Source organism: Bubalus kerabau, chromosome 16 (assembly GCF_029407905.1).
Source record: "Bubalus kerabau isolate K-KA32 ecotype Philippines breed swamp buffalo chromosome 16, PCC_UOA_SB_1v2, whole genome shotgun sequence".
Taxonomy (NCBI): Eukaryota; Metazoa; Chordata; class Mammalia; order Artiodactyla; family Bovidae; genus Bubalus; species Bubalus kerabau.
In genome coordinates, this window is record NC_073639.1 from 70,334,348 (window position 1) to 70,354,158 (window position 19,811).

General features: G+C 51.9%; 1 protein-coding gene across 2 annotated transcripts in view; it reads right to left on the bottom strand.

Annotated features, from left to right (window-relative positions):
- The window catches only part of TPST2 (tyrosylprotein sulfotransferase 2), a 53,582-nt gene that overhangs the window by 4,398 nt on the left and 29,373 nt on the right, over positions 1–19,811 (bottom strand). Inside the window, exons 1-5 of one of the 2 annotated variants that reach the window (XM_055549989.1) lie at positions 15,237–15,445; positions 14,294–14,365; positions 9,036–9,941; positions 4,969–5,167; positions 1,385–1,435 (exon numbers count right to left, since the gene is read on the bottom strand). In XM_055549989.1, coding sequence (XP_055405964.1) covers positions 1,385–1,435; positions 4,969–5,167; positions 9,036–9,877 — 1,092 coding nt within the window. In that variant the 5' untranslated portion in view covers positions 9,878–9,941; positions 14,294–14,365; positions 15,237–15,445. Of the gene's footprint in view, positions 1–1,384; positions 1,436–4,968; positions 5,168–9,035; positions 9,942–14,293; positions 14,366–15,236; positions 15,446–19,811 lie in introns of those variants that run through there. The other variant, XM_055549990.1, reaches the window with a different exon arrangement.

Here is a 19,811-nt window from a genome sequence, read left to right on the forward strand (position 1 = left end):
CCTAAAAACGTATTCTAAGGGAGTGAGTCCACAGAGCCCTCCACCCGTCACCCCACAGAAGAGAGGCAAAACCGGTATGTGACACCATTCAAAATATTGCAAAAATTGCAAGCCATCTGAGGACAATAGTTAAGTGGCAGAGAATGCATTCCAGAGGAAACCATGGAGTCACCCAAAATGGCCACAGTAAAACCCCCAGGATGGAAAAACACTAAGAAAGCGAAACAAAGCAGCTCACACCATGCGACTGCAAGGAATACAAAAGTGAATATCCAGGTGGCCCCCAAAACTATATGTAAAGATGAAGAGTTTCAGACTGTGGTTAATCCCCTCAGTCCACTTCTGTTTGTTGTTCTTGTTACACTTCTTTGAGTTAAAACAAATAACAAATTAGTACTGACTAATTCTGGCAACATTTTTTTTTCACAGTGGCATGAGATGGCTTTCTGGTTCCCATGTAGGGACCATTGGACTCAACGCCAGAGGGTCGACATGTACAGGTCCCTGGGCAGTGAGAATGTGTGAGTTTGATAACTAAAATGGAAATTGGTACAGGGTGGTTCGCCTTTTATTGGCCAACACACACACACACACACACACTGAAATCACACACACACACACACACACACAAACTGAAACTACTGATTTTAGCATCAGGACAATTCATGAAAAAAAGAAGCACTTTCGGGACTTCCCTGGCATTCCTGTGGGTAGCACTCCGCGCTCTCACTGCAGGGGGCTCAGGTTAGATCCCTGGTCTGGGAACTAAGATCTCACATGTGTTGGCACGGCCAAGAATCAATCAATTAAAAAAAAAAATTTTTTTTTTTTTAAAGGAACAGCCTTGCACCCAAAGGAGAATGGCTGGATGGCTTACTGTCAGTCCCAGGAGTGGTTTTTTCTGACAAGATCCAGGGACTGACTCCCACGGACACACGCAGGATGCAGGGAAGGCCAGGTGTGGGGGACGCGCGGGGGACACAGGACTGTATCACGTCTACGTCTGCACACATACCTGCATCACGGGACTCTCGTTTTTGGGTAGGCTGAGGAAATTTTTGCTCTGGGTTGTGGCTGTGGTTGGTAATGGCCACTTAAAATGAAGGTGAATTTAAGACTGGAGGCATAAAGTTTGATAGTCCACCAAATCCCTTTAATTGCGTTCAAGCCAGGGGGCAAGGGGAAGGACGGGGCTCAGGTAGAAGGGCTGCTGAGATGTGGCCCGGGGTGGGTCAGATGCTCAAGAGCCCCTGAGCGGTTCCCCATGCCCGCCCCCCTCCCCGGTTTTCTGATGGGAAAACCATCAGCTGCACTAGAGCAGTGAAGTGTTTGAGGGCATAGAGCCAACGTGTGGTACTACAGAATTCCCCCTGGGGTTTCTGACCTGAAAATAGCCTTTCAGATTGGCTGGTGTTTTATAGTCCCCTTTCAAGACCTAGGAAAGAGAAAAAAAAAAATCACTATTTTTAGAAATGATCAAAAAATAAAATTTAGCCTGTCACTTCCACACCCACCCTCCCAACTAACCATTTTTCCATCCATCCAGCCTCCCATCCATCTCTCCAGCCCCATCCATCCATTCATCCTCCCACCCACCCACCCACCTACCCTTTCACGCATGTACCTGTCCATCCACCTACCCTCCACCCCCATCCACCCACCCACCCATCTACCCACCCATCTACCCACTCATCCAACCATCTATCCACCAAATGCACCCATTCACTTATTCATCTGCTCATCTATGCATCCATCCAACAAACACTTATTAATAAGCTCCTCCTAAACGTTTATTAACAATGCTCCGGACATTATTCTAAGCTCTGGGGTTGGGGGTAGGGGTGGGGGTGTGCAGGGGTTTTACAACATTAACAAGACAAATTAAAATTCCTATTCTCCTGCAGCTTCCATTCTAGAGGAGGGAGGGCCGGACAATCCACAAGTAATAACAGAACTCAAGGAAACAAGAACAGAGCAAACCATGGGGAGTAGAACACGGGAAGTACGCGGTGTGACTCGGACTGCCCAGGGGCTTCTTGTGAGCGAGTGGTCCAACAGGGCCTCCTGGGACACACGGCCTCTGAGCTGAGCCCCGTGTTCCAAGGAAACCCTGCCAGGCTGAGCTCTGAAGGAGAAGCTTTCAGACGGAGGGCACGGCGGGGCAAAGGCCCTGCGGCGGGAACCAGAAAGTCCTAGGCCTTCCCCACTGTTCTCTGGAAATACAAGGCACTGGATAGACCAGTGCTGTCCAACAGAACAGAATGTGAACAACCCTGTAATTTAAAATATTTCAGTAGCCACAATATTTAAATTTTTTTTAAAAAGTGAAATTAATTCTAGTGGGGTTTCTTTGGCGGGGGAGGGGGGGTGGCAGGGGGCGGGGCTTGTGGTAACTCAGTTCCCTGACCAGGAATGGAAGTCACACCCTCAGCAGGGAGAGTGCAAAGTCCTAACCTCTGGACTGCCAGGGAATTCCCTCTAGTGGTGCTTTTTTTTTTTTTTTTTTAACTTAACCAGATACATCCAAAAATTAATACTTCAACATGTAATTGATGGGATTCAGGGCAGGTCACCCCCCCAGTGCACCACTCTGGCATATTCATTGTTTTGAATTAAAATTATTTAAGAAACAGTCAGGCTGGAGAAGACTCTTGAGAGTCCCTTGGACTGCAAGGAGATCCAACCAGTCAACCCTAAAGGAAATCAACCCTGAATATTCATTGGAAGGACTGATGCTGAAGCTCCAATACTCTGGCCACCTGATGCGAAGAGCTGACTCACTGGAAAAGACCCTGATGCTGGGAAAGATTGAAGGCGAGAGGAGAAGAGGGTGACAGAGAATGAGATGGTTGGATGGCATCACCAACTTGACGGACATGAGTTTGAGCAAACTTCGGGAGTTGGTGATGGACAGGGAGGCCTGGCGTGCTGCAGTCCAGGTCACAAAGAGTCAGACACGACTGAGTGACTGAACTGAACTGATGAGGACCTCAAATGCAGTGTGAGTTTCACACTTACACAGCACCTTCCCATATGGACTTGTCACAGCTCAATGGCCGCAAAAGCCTAGTGGCTGTAATGGACGGCTCGGGGATAGACGGTCTCATTAGCACTGGGGTCCTTTCAGAACTGAGTGTACTGCCAGGACCCAGGACAGGAGCATTCTGTGCCTTCAGCGCATGCACACACAGAGCTTTCAATGAGGGGATTTATCTTCCCAGCCACAGCAAAACCACTGTAAAGACTAAACAAGGTGTCTGGCACTGGTCAAGACTTATGGAACCCCAAGGAGTAATGGGCTTCCCTGGTGGCTCAGATGGTAAAGAATCTGCCTGCAATGCAGGACACCCAGATTCCATCCCTGGGTTGGGAAGATGCCCTGGAGAAGGGCATGGCAACCCACTCCAGTATTCTTGCCTGGAGAATTCCACGGACAGAGGAGCCTGGTGGGCTACAGGCCACGGGGTCACCAAGAGTCAGACACGACTGAGTTATGAACACGTTCAACATGTTCAGGCAATAAACCTCTTTGTGTTTTTGTTTTTTGTCATCTTGATTATATTTTAAAAGTATACAAGGTCACATAACTAGAGCAAGCTTTTGGCTTTTTAAATTTTTTTAACCTAATTCTGTTCTTACATCAAAATCTGCACCATTGGCTATGTAAGCCGGAAACTTGAAATAAAAAAAAAATCATATTTGAAAATGACCCGCTCAACTCTCTAATTGCATATGTGAAGGGTCAAAATATTTCTTCTCAGAAGCACAAGTGTATCTGATTCACAGTTAGGAATGAGGTGAAGTGAATCAGTGAATTGTGGTTCTCATAACACTTATGTCATTAAGTTCGTAGAAAACAAGAGTTCTTCTTTGGGGAGTCAACCTCTTTGGAAGAGATCTAGAGAACTTTCTCTATTTTAAACACACAAACAGCAGAGCTCCAAAGAGCTGATCTTAACCATCACTGCTCATCAACATCTTTTTATACAACGCCCAAGGTCAGGTTTAACTCTGGGAGCTTCTGACCCACAGTCTGGGACCTGCCGGGGGCTCTGCCTTTTAAAGAGACTCCAGAGAAGCTGCTGCTGAGTCCCTGGCTAAGAATGTAAGAAAGGAGAGGCCAGCTTTCTCTGAGGCCCTCATCCCATCCCAGCCACCTCTCTCTCCTGAGAAGCACTTGGGGGCTGGATCTCAAGGTCACCACCAGCCACTGTGGCTTCTTTTTAATCCCTTAATGACTTCTGTATTATGAAATATACATACATACAGGAAAGTATCTAAAACCCCTAAGTACAGTGTAAAGGATAATAACTATGGTTAAATAGTAAATGTTAAAACGAATAGTAAATATCAAACCAAAAATAATAACAGAGTGATAATCAGCCGTATCCAGGTTGCCAACACCCACTCTCTCCATGCAGTCTGGGTGTCTACCTGGGATCTCTGAGCATTTTCACAAGCTTACAGAATCAGCTGATGTCAGGGGAAGAAGAAGGAAGGAGATCAATAGATGGGCAGAGATGCCAGCTCTCTGTGTGAGTAAATTCTCTCTCTTCCCTGGTTGGGAAGCTAAGAACCTGCATGCCACGCAGCACAACCGGGAATGAATGAATAAATAAATAGAAATGAAACCTTACGGGGGCAATAAAGGGACCCATCCTTAATTTATTCACACCCAGCCTCAACAAAGACTTGAAGGGCTTTCCAAACAGATGAACTGACAGCTAGGGAAGCAGAGGGGAAAGGTCAAGGCCGAGCAGAGAAAGAGGGTGAAATCAGCATACAGACGGCCCGGCAGGAGACGCTACGGAGTGTGAGCTTCCTGGAGGCCCAAGCGAAAATGGGAATACAAGCAGTCATACAAAGACAGACACATGCCAGCTGCTTAGGAATCAAGGGACTGAGTGTCTTCTCGGGTAGCAGGAGCCCCCACCCCCGGCCGCATCTCCCCGTGGGCAGCGCACTCACCCGGTGTGTGTTGTTGATGACAATGGGGTCGGGGTTGCCGTAGTTGGGCGGGTTTGCATAGGGGTCATAGCCGAGCCGGGCCAGCATGGGGGCGATCTGGGCCATGTCCCTCAACACGTCCCCAGGGATGTGGCCAGTCCACTTGGAGAGAGCTTCCAGGTTCACGGGCTTGATGACCTGGTCTGTGGATCGTTCAATCCTGGGGAGAGAGGGAGAACTGGATGGGGTGTGGGCAGACCCAGGTGGCGCTGGGGCAGCAGGGAAGGTGGGGGGGACCCGGTTCTTGGAACCCACTCGACTCCCCTAAACTCTGAGAAAGTGGGTGAGTCATCTGGCCTCAGCATACCTGCTCTGTACAATGGGTTTAAGAGCAGAGAGTGGGAAGCTGGCAGAAACACCATTTCAGTGGGGCTCAGATTCTTGACCTCTGTGATTTTTTATTTACATGACTAAGCTGGATGTGACCTTGACTTCTTCCTTGACCTCTATGACTTTTTAAAAATGACTTTTTATTTACCTAAGATGGGCTAAGATTTTGTTCTTGAGAAGTAATTCTAAAGCACTAACAGTAAGGTGAAGAGCCCCTATGGTCGCTGCTCCCGGTCCATCAGCTGCCTGCAGGGGCCCGACCATAGCATTCTGGAGTCTGCTTCTTCTTGGTCTGTTTTCTGTGCTTTTAAAAGCAGAGTGGCTAAGGGGCCAGACTGCCTGGGAGTGGGTGCCAGCTGTGTGACCTCAGCAGAGTGACTGAGCCTCTCTGAGCCTAAGTGTCCTCATCTGTAAAATGGGAATCATTAACCTACCCTGCTGGGCTGTTCTGAGGAGTAAACAGGTTAATAATAAAAGAGCATTGGGTACATTCTAAGGTCTCAGTGTTAGTGTGCATGCTCTCTCTCTCTCCTGCACGTATATACATAGATCTATGGTTTTGCTTGCAGATTTAAACACAGAAGTTATATGCTATATATAATATTGCTCTGTAGGCTTTTTTTTCCCCCACTCACTCAATACCTCCTTCTTTTTCCATCCCCGAAAGGTGGCCCTGGAGGTTGCTTCCAGTTTGCTGTTAGGATGAAAATGCCGTCATCTTACGCATGCTTTCTCAGTCTCCCAGATAACAGGGTTACCACCTCATCTGATCATGATGGTCTTACTGATTATATAGTTCAGGGGCTTCATAAGCTGGAGGGTGGGGAAGGATCGAGGACCTATTTCTAGATGCATCCATCCCAACCAAGAGTTAACTTGGGAGCAAAAAACAGTACAAAAAGATGGAGCAAAAGGAACTGGGATGGGGAGGGAGGGAGACTGGGGAGCGAAACAGGGTGGGCTGATGGGGGCGGGGCATGGAGCTGGGGGCTACAGACTGGATCCAAGTTTCAACTCTAGCCAGCGTGTCAAAAGATCTCAAACACGGTTCTAGGTATTTTCACCATATAAACATCTCTGCCACAAGCAGTCTCTCCCCATGACGATCACCCACAAAGGCTGTTTTGCCATAAAAGATAAAATCACATGCTGACGGTTACATGACAAGAGAAAATGATAATGTATCAGTTTCTACAGGTCCTTGGGTGAGCTAATCTAAGCCAGATTCTGTTAGAATTTTCACCGTGTTCAAGGCACATCAGGAATCAAGTAACCATCCCATTTGGGGGGGATAGGAGGAGCTTGATTCTTCTTTTGCCTCTCTTTTTTTTTAAAATTGAAGTATAGTTGATTCACAATGTTGTATTAATTTCTGGTGCACAGCAAAGTGATTCACTTACACGTATATATTGTATACATATTCTTTTCCATATTCTTTTACTACGGTTTATTACAGGATATTGAGTATAGTTCCCTGCATTATACAGTAGGTCCCTGTTGCTTATTTTATATAGAGTAGCTTGTTTCTGCTAGTCCCAAACTCTTAATTTATCCCTCCCGTTTCCCCTTTGGTGATCATGCTTATTTTCTATGTCTATGAGTCTGTTTGTTTCCCAGGTTCATCTGTGTCATAGTCTAGATTCCACAAGTGATATCACTCGATGTATTTGCAGCAAGCCAGTTAGACCTCCATATGATCGTAGGAAGTGAAGTAAGTCACTTTCTCTGTCTGACTTACTTCACTTCCTACGATCATATGGAGGTCTAACTGGCTTGCTGCAAATGGCATCATTTCATTCTTTTTTTATGGCCGAGTAGTATTCCACTGTATATATGTGCCACATCTTTTCCATCTACTGATGATGGACACTTAAGTTGCCTCCACGTCTTGGCTACTGTGAATAGTGGTACTGTGAACACGGCCCCCAGCGTCCGATACTATGATAAATCTGGTAAGGATGGCAGGAGGGAGCAAACCACTAGCTAAAGACCCATCATCAACGCTCCCAAAGGCTTCTGTGAATCAGCAGCTGCCGCTTTCCCATGAGCCACAGCTCGGTACCCTTTTGGTTTTGACAGGTGGGAGGGATGACTGCTCAAGAGGATCTGCAGAAACTGATATCTTATCATTTCCTAGTATAATGAAACCAAAACTGTCAATCAACCAGTTATTTCATCTTTTACAGCAAAATACTCACTGCAGAGATGTTTACGGCAAAGAAACCCAACCCGATCCAACGTGTGCCTGGCCTCTCCCACACCCCTTGTGTCTACAGGACTTTACGGGACAATCACATAGCCGCATCCCAGGCCAGGGATGGGAGCCGTGCTTATCATGAGTCAGTAACCAAAGTGTCCCAGAAAGGGAGATGTTAAACAGAATATGGTGATTGTGTCGTGGAATATTATACAGCCATTCAAATTGATGTCACTGCAGAGTGCTGGGGACTCATGGGAAGTGTCCCAGACACAAGGTGAAGAGAGTTTACAGAGGACCCTGCCCAGCAGGACTCTGGTTTTTTCCCCTGACCAAGGACCAGCAGGCCACAGATCAAAATCGGGGTGGGGGGCGGATTATGGGTGGTTTTCCTTTCCTGTTTTATGTATGTTCCCAACTTCCTGCCATCAGGATGTATTCCTTTGGTCATCTGATGTTGTGTCAGGATGATTTACAAAATCCCAGCTCCAGCACCAGCTGGCGGGGGGTCCAGTCCATGGGCACTTTTACTGCCAGAAGGAGAGCTGCTGAGCTCTGCTCAGGGCTCTGGAGCTCCAGGGGACAGGGCCTGGGAGGGCCCAGACGTTAGAGAGACAGGAGGCGTTGTCCCAGGAAGGACCGCTCTTCCACTGGGCTCTTAGGGATGCTCGCACCTGAGCAGGATCCAGGCATGGAATGGCGCATTCCGGCCCTGCCCTGTCCCAGGGTCTCAGGAAAGGGAAGAGGATCCCAGTCATGGAGAACTTGAGAGAACAGGGCCTGGAGTCCAACAGGTGTGAGTCTGAACCCTAGCACCACCTCTTGCTAGGCCAGTAACTTTCCTGAGATTCCACTTCTTGATCTATAAAATGCGGTTAAGAGCAGTTCTTATGTCCGAGTTTGCTGTGAAGATGAGGGCAATAATGATGGTTGGTGGCTTAACTCAGTGCTGGGCACACAGCAGGCACTCAATAAGAGCAAAGGCAAGGCCAGTGGGGATGCCACCAAAAGCAAGATCAACACTAAAATGAAGATAATGGGGATTAACAGCACCGAAGAGGTACCACCCCATCTGAAGTTCACACGTGAACAAAGGTGGACGGATTCTATCCCCACGCTACCGATGAGGAAACGGAAGTACAGAGAGGTTGAATCCCCTGCTCAAGGTCACACAGCTAAAAAGGGACGGGGCTAGGACTTGAACCCAGACAGCCCGGTCCCAGAACCTGTCCTCTCAACCTTTATCAACAACAGCTGATTACACAAAGCCCATGGACGTGGTGAGGAGGGACTGCCCCCTTTTGGAGGGGGCTAATAAAACTGAGGTTTCAGAGAAGTCCAGCAACTTGCTCAATGCCACAGAGCTACCGGGAGGGAGATGTGGATCAGAGCTCTGCTCGTAACCACTGGTCGTCTCAAATCTCTGTTAAAACAGAGGTGGTTCAGAGAGGCACAGTGACCGGCCCCAGGCCACACAGCAGAGGATGAGGGCTCCACTCACTTGGACAGGGAGACGCCGCCCGGCTTGCCGATGAGGTCCTCGTGGTGCAGGACAGCGTCGCTCCAGGCGATGCCCAGGAAGTCGAGGATGACCTTGAGGGAGCGCCGGGGGTGCAGCACCAGCTGCTCGTAGTATACAGGCAGGCACTTGTCCTTGCCCACCTCCATGCACTGCGCGTACATCACCTCGATGGCCTTGTTCCACTTGGTGAGGCAGTCGCGGTAGCTGCTGAGGTCGAAGCCAGCGATGGTGACCTTGCGGGTGATCATGGAGTGCACTGAGGCCCGGCCGTCGCGCACCATGAGCAGGAACTTAGAGTTGGGGAAGAGGCGCGACAGGTAGACGGAGGACTTGAGCGTGAAGGGGTCCTTGTTGCAGAGGACACGGGCCGGCTCGCCGTGCTTGGCGATCACCTCCAGGATGAAGGCCTGCATGGCGGCGTCCAGCACCTCGTCCGTCACGCCCGCCTCGTCCAGCCGCAGCTTCTCCCGGCCCGACTTGGACCAGGCCTGGCGCATGGCCAGCACGCGCGGGATGATGCGGGTCTCCTCGCCGCAGCGCACCTCGGGGTGCGCGTCCAGCATGGCCCGCATCAGCGTGGTGCCGCTCCGGGGCACGCCCCCGACGAAGATGAGCGGCATGGCCTTGCCGTAGCGGTACTCCACGTGGTCCGCGCCCACCATCATAAGGTCCTCCTGCTCGGGCCGCATGGTCCGCCGGGGGCCCCGCGGGCCCCCCAGCACCGCCTGGCACTCCAGCACCCGCTGCCCCAGGTGGACGGCCAGCACCAGGGCCAGGGCCAGGCCGGCTGCCAGCAGCGCCCTCCGCACCGACAGGCGCATGCTGGGCCCGGGGCGGGGGGCGCGCTTCAGGGGCAGGCGGGCGGGAGCCCCGCGGCGCTCACATCTGGGGAGACAGAGAGACACGGGGCGGGGGGGGGGCGGTCAGGGAGGCCGGCGCGGTGCCGGCGCTTCGCCATCGAGACCCCGACAACAGCCCACGAGAATGCTGACACCCACAAGAGGAAAGTTTGATGAGCCCGGCTCTGTGCCGGGCAGGCCCTCCCTCTTAACTCCCGAGATCCAACAACCCTCAGGGGAGTCGCTATTATTACCCCCAGGGCCCCTGAAGGCCTGGTTCAAATCCCTCCTCCCCACTTCCTAGCTGGGGGACCCTGCCCAGTCCCCGTAACCACTCAAGGCCTCAGTTTCCCCATCTGATATATGGCAAGTGACTGACAGTCGTTCCGACAGGTCGGACTCTTGGCGACCCCACGGACTATATAGCCTGGAAGGTTCCTCTATCCATGGGATTCTCCCGGCAGGAACAAATGGAAAGAGGAATCGTTCTTTTAAAAATGGACTTTCTTGAAAGACAGTTATGTGAAATTCTTCAAAATGTGAACATAATAAAAGCCCTAGAATATCACATTTCAGGAGCACAGTCATTTGATAAGGAAGAGGGTTTTGCCTGTTTTTACTCACAGCTGTCTTCTCAGCCCCTAGAGCAGTGCCTGGCTCCTGGTGGGTGCCCAGTAAATATTTATGGAACGTGCCTGGGTGGAATGAGTGGGGCCCGGGGTAGAGTGAGTGCTAGGAAGTGATATCAGTAGAGACAGGAGGAAGCCAAGGTATGGAGGGGCTATTCACAGTCACCCGGCTGGGAAGCGGCCAAGCTGTGGTCGGTGATCGGGACCCAGGGCAGGGGTTAGGAGCCGGGTCTGTGTCTGCTCTGAGCGACCGCCGTCTGCCTGTGCAGGAGATGCTTTTCAGAAGCTGCAAAACATCCTGGGGCCTGGGCCTCTTCCAGAATCGCTGTCCATTCATTCAGCCTTCCCTCATTCAATGCTTAGGAAACAATGAAAGGTGCCAGGCTGGAGGCCAGAGACAGGACAGTGGACAAGACAGCAGGGCCTCTGGCCTCAAGGAGCCTATGTCCCAGCAGTGGATGGAGATGATTCACAAGCTCCGGCCAGACTACGATACCAGCTTCCAAGGAAATGAGCTGGACACCATGAGCAGGATCAAGAAGGGGCAGGAGGAGGGAGGTCAAGGAGGACTTCTTGGAGGAGGTGACATTCAAGCTGACACCCGGATGAGGAGGACCTGGCTATGTGAAGATGTGAGGGAAGGGGTGGGGGGCTCCAGGCAGGGGGAACAGAGACAGCCAAACTCCAGGATTGGGGAGGATTTAGGGTGCTCAAGAACCTAGGAGAGGAGGCTGCTGGGGCCAGAGGGGAGGGAAGGGGGGAGATGGGGAAGGAGCTGGATTTACTCTCAGGGCAGCCCCTGCAGAGAGGGCCTGCAGTGGTGAGAATGGAGGCAAGGAGGTCAGTGAGGAGGGCCCTGCCCGCATTCCAGGGAGACTCAGGGATGTGTAGACTGTGCGGGTGATGTGGGAACAGGGGGAGGGAATGATATGGGACCTGAACCTAGCTCCTTACCCCTTGTAAATGTCACTGCAAAAGTTGATCAGACCCAATGCCAATGCTTTAGGTTAGGCACTGGTCTTGAAAAGCAGGGGTCCACCCAGCCCAGCCCCTCCCCCTTCTCCAGTCACTCAATCATCATATCTACCCTCCTCCCCCATTCACTCTCAAGGTCCTTTGATTATGCAACCTCAGCTCAGAAGGTGCAGACTCATGCTGGAGAGGCAGCCCTCCTCCAGCCACCCTAGCTCTTCTCCGTGTCACCCCCACTGGGTTTCAGAGCCTTTGTTTCCTCTCTCACCTCTTTCTAGAATCAAAGTGAAGCTTGAGGCCTCTGGGCATTCGAGGAATCAGACAGACCTGGGTTCAGATCCCAGCTCTGCCACTTGCTTTGCGGCTGTGTGAGCTCGGACAACAGACTCCACCTCTCAGAGCCTCATCTGTAAAATGGGTCTAAGAGTGTCCACCTCGAAGGGCTGAACACTAAACAGCCTCTAAGAACTTAAGAATGTGCCCAGCACATACGGAGCATTTGAAAGAATATTAGCCACGATCACTGGTTATTCATTCATTCCAACATTTCATGAGTTTCTACTGTGTGTGGGAGTCGGGCTATGGAGCTAAGAGACACAGACTCAGCTCTTCAAGTCTACTTGGACTATGGACCCACATCAGGTAGGGGGTGATGGGTTCTACCAGTGTAGGTGCGGGAGGGCTGCCTATAGGAGGCAGCCTTCCTGCTGCGTTATGAGCAGTGGACAGGTGGTGTTTTGAATAGCTGGGTGGAGCAGAGAGAGAAGGGAATGGCCAGGGCAAAGTCACAGGCAGGAGAGAACCTAGCATGACGGGAGGCGGGGTGGGGTTTGGGTGGGTGTTCAGCCGAAACCACTGGAGGCCCCGGTGTGCAGCTGGACCAACCCTCCCACAAGGGCTTGGACTACCTGGGGCCCCTCAGACCAGAGCAAGTGGAAAACAGACATCAAAGGTGAAAAAACACACCATCTCAGGCCAGGGCTCGAAACTGCCGAGAGGCCCTGGCATTTCCTGGCCATGTGGCTTTGGGAGAGTCACTTCCCCCAGCTAAGCCACAGTTTCCTCAGCTGCAAAGAGGGGTGGGTCCGCTGACCTCAAAGGCTGCCGTGAGGGTTCTAGAAGCAACCGACAAAGTGAGTCTCACCTGGGGGTCGCTGGCTTCACTGAGCACTGGAAAATAGCTGGGGACCCTCTTCCAAGAAACATGGCCTACCGTCAACTGTTGGCAGTTCATGGGTACACTGGATTCAGGGTTGGGGTAGGGAAATCTAATGCCAAGGCTACTTTCTGGGCAGAGGCAGGCTGGACAGGACACCAAGTCACTCAGAAATCCCTCCGAGGTGCCCTGAGCTTCATTAAATGCTCAGTGAAATTCTGACTGTAGCCCTGAGACTAGAAATCTGCCAAAGATGATTATTTCCGTGTCAATGGCACCGGTGGAGTGTCAATCACACTTTAGCTAGAATTAGTGCACTTGCCTTTTCTTCCTCACACTCGGCGGGGAGGGAGAGACTGCAGCTTAGGAAACAGAAGAGGGGACGATTTAGGAAAGTGGTTTCCAGAAAAGACAGATACAGTGTGCCTGCCACTGTGAGAGTGTGTGTGTGTGTGTGCACGCACGCATATGTGTGTCCTCTTGAGCTTACGTGTGGAGTTGGAAGTGATCCGGATACTGAATACCAGGGGGGAAAGCCTGTATGAAGGGACAGACAGAATTTTTAAGCTGTTATCAACTCCCGAGTTTTGCTTAATGCTGAGCACTCATCTGGCTATAGTGCTTTAAAACAAAGCCCAGAGTTGTGTATTTTTTACACTTACTGAGCACATCCTCAGCTAAAGTTTATTTCACGCATCACCTAGGGGGATCCCCTCTGCCACCTCTGGGCGGAGCATGCCTCCCGCTCAGCAAGCAGTTCAGAAAGGGGAGGCCACTTGCCCAACACAGGTCAGGGTCAGATTAGGGGCTGAGGCCGCGCTGTTCACGGTCCTCAGAGAGGACCCAGCAAGGGGCTCATCTCTGGGCCTGTCTCTGCCACTGGGAGAAGACAGCTCAAAGCGGGAAGGTAAGACATGAGCAGGAGACAGCAAAGTCCAGCAGAGCAGCTTGAGAAGCAAAGGCAGGGCGACTTGGCAGAGAGAAAGCCGCTGGGAACCTAAGAGCAAATGGTAGCTTCCAAACCACCCAGAACCACAGACCCCATCCACTCCAGGAGGGGCCAGTGGGCCCGGCCCAGGGACCGAGGCCTGCCCTCCACTGCCTACCATGCAGCCAAACTCCATCAAGGGCAGTGAAGTTGGTGGCTAAGAGCCTCAGACTCGGAGTCCTGCAACCCCGGGTTCAAATCCAGCCCCCACCACTTGGAGCTGGACAGCCGGACGAGGGATCTCAGCCCTCTGAGCTTCAGTTTTCTCCTCTAGCAAAGGTGGGCTGATAAGAATCTTTTCTCGGGGAGCTATTATGAGATGTGGGGAGCTTTTGTGTGAGGGGCTGAGAAAGCGTGCCAAGAATGCTGGTGCTGGACACCGGAGAGGGGGGAGGTGCTTAGATTCCGGCCGCGCCTTGAATCGGCTCAGTGATGCCAGGTAAGTCCCTGCCCGCCCAGCAGTAAAATTTCCCTACACAATGAGGCCTGCCCTCTCCATGCTGCCAGGGTCCAGCTTGGTCAGGCACTGGGTTTCTGACAGAGAGTGACCTGGCGGAGTCTAATCAGCTGCCCGATCGTGGAGGCTGGGCTGTGGGGGTGCTGAGGGTTTTCTCCGAAGCCGGGACTCTGGGGGCCCTTGGGGGAGCACTCACCTTCCCTGGACACGCTCATCCCTGGGCTCTACTGCTCGTGGCTGCTCGCCAGGACGGTCCACCAGCTGAGCCCTATGGAGGCAGAGGAGATGCTGCATTAGGCATGTGTGCTACGGGGAGGGGCTGGGCCCCCCAGAGGGGCGGAGGAGGGGCGCTGGGCTTTACCCCACAGTGGTCTGGGGCAGCAGGTAAGTACCCTGGCAAATGAGCAGCAGAGCAGGGCAGGCCACCGCAGGCCAAGATGTTGAAGCTGGGGTCTAAATTCACCAATTCAGCTAGGGATGAACTGGCCCACTTCTCAGGCAGCAAGGTATGGGCTGAGAATCTCTGCAGCAGTGGGTCTGCCTTCTTCCTGGCCCAGGGGCCTTGGACTTCAGGGAAAGTATCACAACCACCACCACCACCACACCTACCTCTAATCACCATCTGGGACTGCGGGGTACAGTCGAACAGGCTGTGCGCTGCCCAACTCCAGAGGGCACTGCGCACCCCGCCTATGATACGGCGCCCCCTGGAGTTGAACAGTGCCTTGCTCTCACCAGCTAACATGAACTAAACGCCTCCTATGTGGGAGTGTGTGTGTGGTCAGTTGCTCAGTTGTGTCCAACTCTTTGTGATCCTGTGGACTATAGCCTGCCACAAGGTACCATGTGAGTACTTGTGCCATTTAATCCCCCAACGAGGAAAGGATGATGCTCCCAACTTTGTGAAGTGAGAAAATGACAGCCAGAGGAAGAGCAACTGACTCGGGGAACCAGGGTGACCATCCAGGTCTCTGAGACTGACGCCCAGCTCTTAACTGTATTAAACCAATAGGGCCATGGACTCAGTGGGGGTCTGGGGTGAAGCCTGGCTGACATGCAACCAAGGGAATCCTGTTTTACACCTCACTGCTGTATCATTTGGGGGGGGGGGAGAGGCGGATTGTTAGTCCAATTCTCACCTCCTCCCATTTTACAGATGGGAAAACAGGCTCAGGAGCAGCTATCACTTCACAGACTCACTTCTCTCCTCTTAGTCCCATCCCAGGAGGTGGGGGAGGAGGGAAGAGGGTTGGTGGTGGTTAACGACGCAGCTCTGAAGTTGGATGTCTCTCTGACGAGGTAGACTGTTGTTCTTCTGAGCCTCAGTTTTCCTTTTCTGTAAAATCGGCTGTTGGGAGGTTCAAACAGGGTAATAGCAAATACTCAAAAATCTCAGCAATTATTAATACACTGGGAGTAGGCTGTGACTCTGTTCTTGGGGTCCTATCTCTCTTCCTATTCACTTACTCTTTGCTTCTACGTTTTTTTTTGTTTTTTTTTTCCTATCCCTAAACACCAACCTGATTAGTGTATCTAAACCGAGGAGGATGGTTCCCAGCCCCTGCCCCTCCTCCCCGCTACTGAATACACAGGCCTGGCGTTCCCGAGGCATGGGCGGCCAGTGACGAGAGGCCTGGCTCCTGGAACAACAACAACAACAAAAGCACCATTAGGGATGAGGGCCCTTGAAGCTCTTCCGGAGACCAGATGGCTCCGGCCCAGCTGCCCTCAGGCAGCCCTTGAAAGGCCAAGAGAGTTCGAGAGACCTGCCAGGAGGGCAGCTCCCACGGCCCCCTTCAGGGTCGGGGGACGGGCAGTCAGGGCCTTTGATCACTGAAGAGCTGCGACTCCAACATGACGCACTAGCCACGGGTCACGATTTAAATTTAAGTTAAAATTAAATAAAATTTAAAATTCAGCTCCTTGTTCACACTGGTCACATTTCCAGAGCCCAGAGGCCCCCTGGGGGCTACCATACTGGCCACGGCAGATTTAGGATGGGGTCAGCACGTGATGACCCTTGGGTCAAATCCACCCGTCAGCCTGCTTTGTGAGGCCTGTGAGCAAGGAGTGATCTTGACTTTTTTTTTTAAGGGAAAGAGGAGGAAGAGGATGAGTTGGGAGGGGAGAGGAGAAGCAGCAGCAACAAGAAAAACTGTTTTGCAAAACCTGAAATATTTACTATCTGGTCATTTATAAAAAAAGGGTTTCCCAGGTGGTGCAAGTGGTAAGGAACCCGCCTGCCAAGGCAGAAGACCTAAGAGACATGGGTGCAATCCCTGGGTTGGGAAGAGCCCCTGGAGGAGGGCATGGCAACCCACTCCAGTATTCTTGCCTGGAGAATCCCATGGACAGGGGAGCCTGGCAGGCTACAGTCCATAGGGCTGCAGAGAGTTGGACACGACTGAAGTGACTTGGCACGCACGCACGCATTTACAGAAACAGCTTGCTGAGCTAGACTACTCCTATCATTCACCCAAAGGTCTACAGTCCCGCCCCTACATATAACGAGTTCCATTCCCAGTATGCATTCAAAAGTCCAACAAAGTTAGCCTCGGTATCCCAGCTCATACAATCGGCTATACCACTGCTGCTTTTAAGCCTGCTTCCAGACATCCCGGGCTTGAAATAGAGATGCTGTACCCCTGGACTCTGTACAGTACTGAACAGTAAAGTGAACAAAAGCACAACCACGTGTAAAGGATGCACACACGTGACAATGTACGCCAGACACTAACTTAAGTGGCTGGACAGGCGAACACGTGTTTGAAAGCGTGGAAGTTCGTCTGTAAGGGACTTGCTGTCGGGCACAATGGAGACTCAGGAGACACAGTGAGAGCTTCCTTGGTGGCTCAGGGGTGAAGAATCCGCCCGCCAGTGCAGGAGACAGAGGTTCGGATTCGGGAAGATCCCACATGCTGCGGAGCAACTAAGTCCGCCGGCCACAACTACTGAGCCTGTGCTCTAGAGCCCACCGGCCACGGCTACTGAAGCCCGTGCGTCTAGACCCCGTGCTCCACAGCAAAGAAGCCACTGTGATGAGAAGTCTGCGCCCCGCAAGGAAGAGTAGCCCCCGCTCACCGCAACTAGAGAAAAGCCCTCGCAGCAGCAAAGACCCAGCACAGCCGAAGATAAATAAATAAAATTATATAAAGAAGACACACGAGAGGAGTGGGGAGGAGTCAATGAGCCCTCCTTTTCTCGTAGGAAGAACATCAGAATTTATTGAGCGCCACTGTATACCTAACACTAGACCAAGTGCTTTCCACGCCTCTACCTCATTTTAGCCTCACAACAGCTCAGTGGCGGGGTGGAGCAGGGAGGGGGTTCTCCAGTTTACGATGACAAAGGCCCATGGGGGTGCAGGGTAAGCACAACTACACCAGAAAGCGAATCCGCCAAATCAATCGAGCCAATCAGCAAACACAAACTCCAGGTAAGAAGACAGGGGTGGTAGGCGATAGTATTTTTCCCCAAACACATACGTTCATGGTGCTGTTCTATGGTCTTGATCTATAGAATAATAAAACAACCAGTATTTTTTTTTTAACCCTATACCAGCCACAGTAGGGGGCGTCAGACTGAAGGGGCTCCAATCCTGGCTCCACCAGTTACTGGCGGTGTGACTTTGGCAAGTCACTTAATGTCTCTGAGCCTCAGTTTCCTCATCTGTAAAATGGGGATGACAATACCTTCTAGGAGGCTCAGGTGAGGCACCCAGGCTCTTGAAATGTGGCCAGTGTAAATGTGGAAGTAGCCTCATAGGAGTCCTGGGAAGTATAAATAAGTTAGAAAATGTTAGAACAGAGTCTGGCGTGTAGAAAGTGTGCTTTACTAAGAGGGAAAGCCAGTTTCTAAATCTGGCTCTGTCTTCATGATGACATGGCTCAGAAGATGGGCCAGCAGTGAGGATGAGCAAGGACTTCACGTCACTCTCTTTCCACTGACCCATGGGCTGCCCTGAGTGACCACCGGAAGCAAGGGGAGGGGGCGGTGATGGACCATCTTCAAGACACCTTCAGGCCTGGACTCATTCATTCCACAAATGCTTACTGAGCACCTACTATGCTTGGAAGGAGATGTTGCCACACATCAGGGGCAGCACCCCAGGGCCCCTGCCCTCACGGAGATGACGTTTTGGCACAGAGCCAGGAAACCAGCATGCCAGGTAACTGCATCCGTTACTGTGATAAACGGTGATCCCTGAGGTGGGAGGGGGAGACGTGCCCCAAGGCGCCAAAGCTCAGCAGATCAAGAGGTTCCCAAACTGGGGCCGGGGGGAGGGCTGGAGCACAGGACGCCAGCTCAGGGGGCAGGTCATGGCACTTATAAGAGGAGCCTTGAAGGGTACCTGGTACCCCCGTGCCGGAGCTCAGCCATCAGCCTTGCAAGCCCTTTCTGTGGGAACCAGCTCCCAAGCATTCCATCACCATGGAGACCACCTACGCCCCTCTAGGGCCCACTGACCTCGCCACCCCAAGCCTCCAAGGAGATTCGGGGAGACTGGGGTTCCCCCTTCAGGATCCCTGGGGATCAGAGACCTCTGACCTGCTCTGGAGGGAAGCCAACCAAGAAGAGCCTGCCAGAATCCAGCGGGGCAAGAGGAAGAGGCAAAAAGGATAATTCTGAGGCTTTAAGGGGTGAGGCTTGAGCGTAAGAAACACATGGGGTGATTCAAGAGAGAAGAAAAGGCAGGCAGGTGAGCGGCCTTAGAACTATCAGCTCAAACAAGCCTTTATTGTATGCCAGCTACTGAGCTGAGACCTTCACATATATCATGGAGGTTTTGTCCTTACTAGCCCTGTCCATGGCCCCGTCCGACTCTCCCATATTAACCATCTCTTCACTGATCCTCAGAGAGGTGAGTTCATCTGGCCAAGGCCACACAGCAGGTTAGCACAGGAGCTAACAGGAAAACCCAAATCTCTCTCCAGAGCCCGTGCTCCTAGACCTGAGTTTCCTCATTCATTCCACAAATGTTTACTGAGCTTTGCATTTTTTTTTTTTACACCTAAAACAATCAAAGCAGGGCCCACGCCTGCCACCCTGCCTCAATCTTGGAGGCCCAGTTCAGCACCCTGTTGGCACAAGCTCAGGGTGGGGGGTCACATCCCAGCTCTTGCAGTCTGACGTCAGGGATCCTGGGTCAATCCAGCTTGTGGAGCCTCAGTACTCCCATCTGCGAAATGGGCGTTAACACCTGGAAGTTGCGAGGAATTCCTTAGCATCACCGCACCCAGCACACATGTGCAAAAACGCTAGCATTGACTATGATCACTGTCACCGCCGCACGGGGAGAAGACTGGAGGGAACCTGGACACAAACAGGCCAGTGGTTTGGCGAGGCGGGGTCGGCACACTTCTGTGAAGGGCTAGGAAAGCCAATGATTTTGGCCCCATGGGCCAGAGGGTCTGTCAGGGCTCGACAGACCACTTGGCCTCTGCGCTGTGAAAGCAGCCAGAGAAATACACGTGGCTGGGTTCCAGGCAAGACTATTTACAGCATCAGGCGGCGACCTTGATGTGTCCCTCAGGCAATCGTGTGCGAAGGCCCTGCTCTGTCTGAACTCCCAGGGGAACTGGGACAAACCTACAAAACGCAGATGCAGTGGGTCACCGTGGAAGCTGGTGTATATTTGGGCTGGAACAGCCAGGGGGAGGACTCAGGCAGCCGGCCTCTGGTGAGAAAAATGGACAACTCGAGAAAGTATTTTT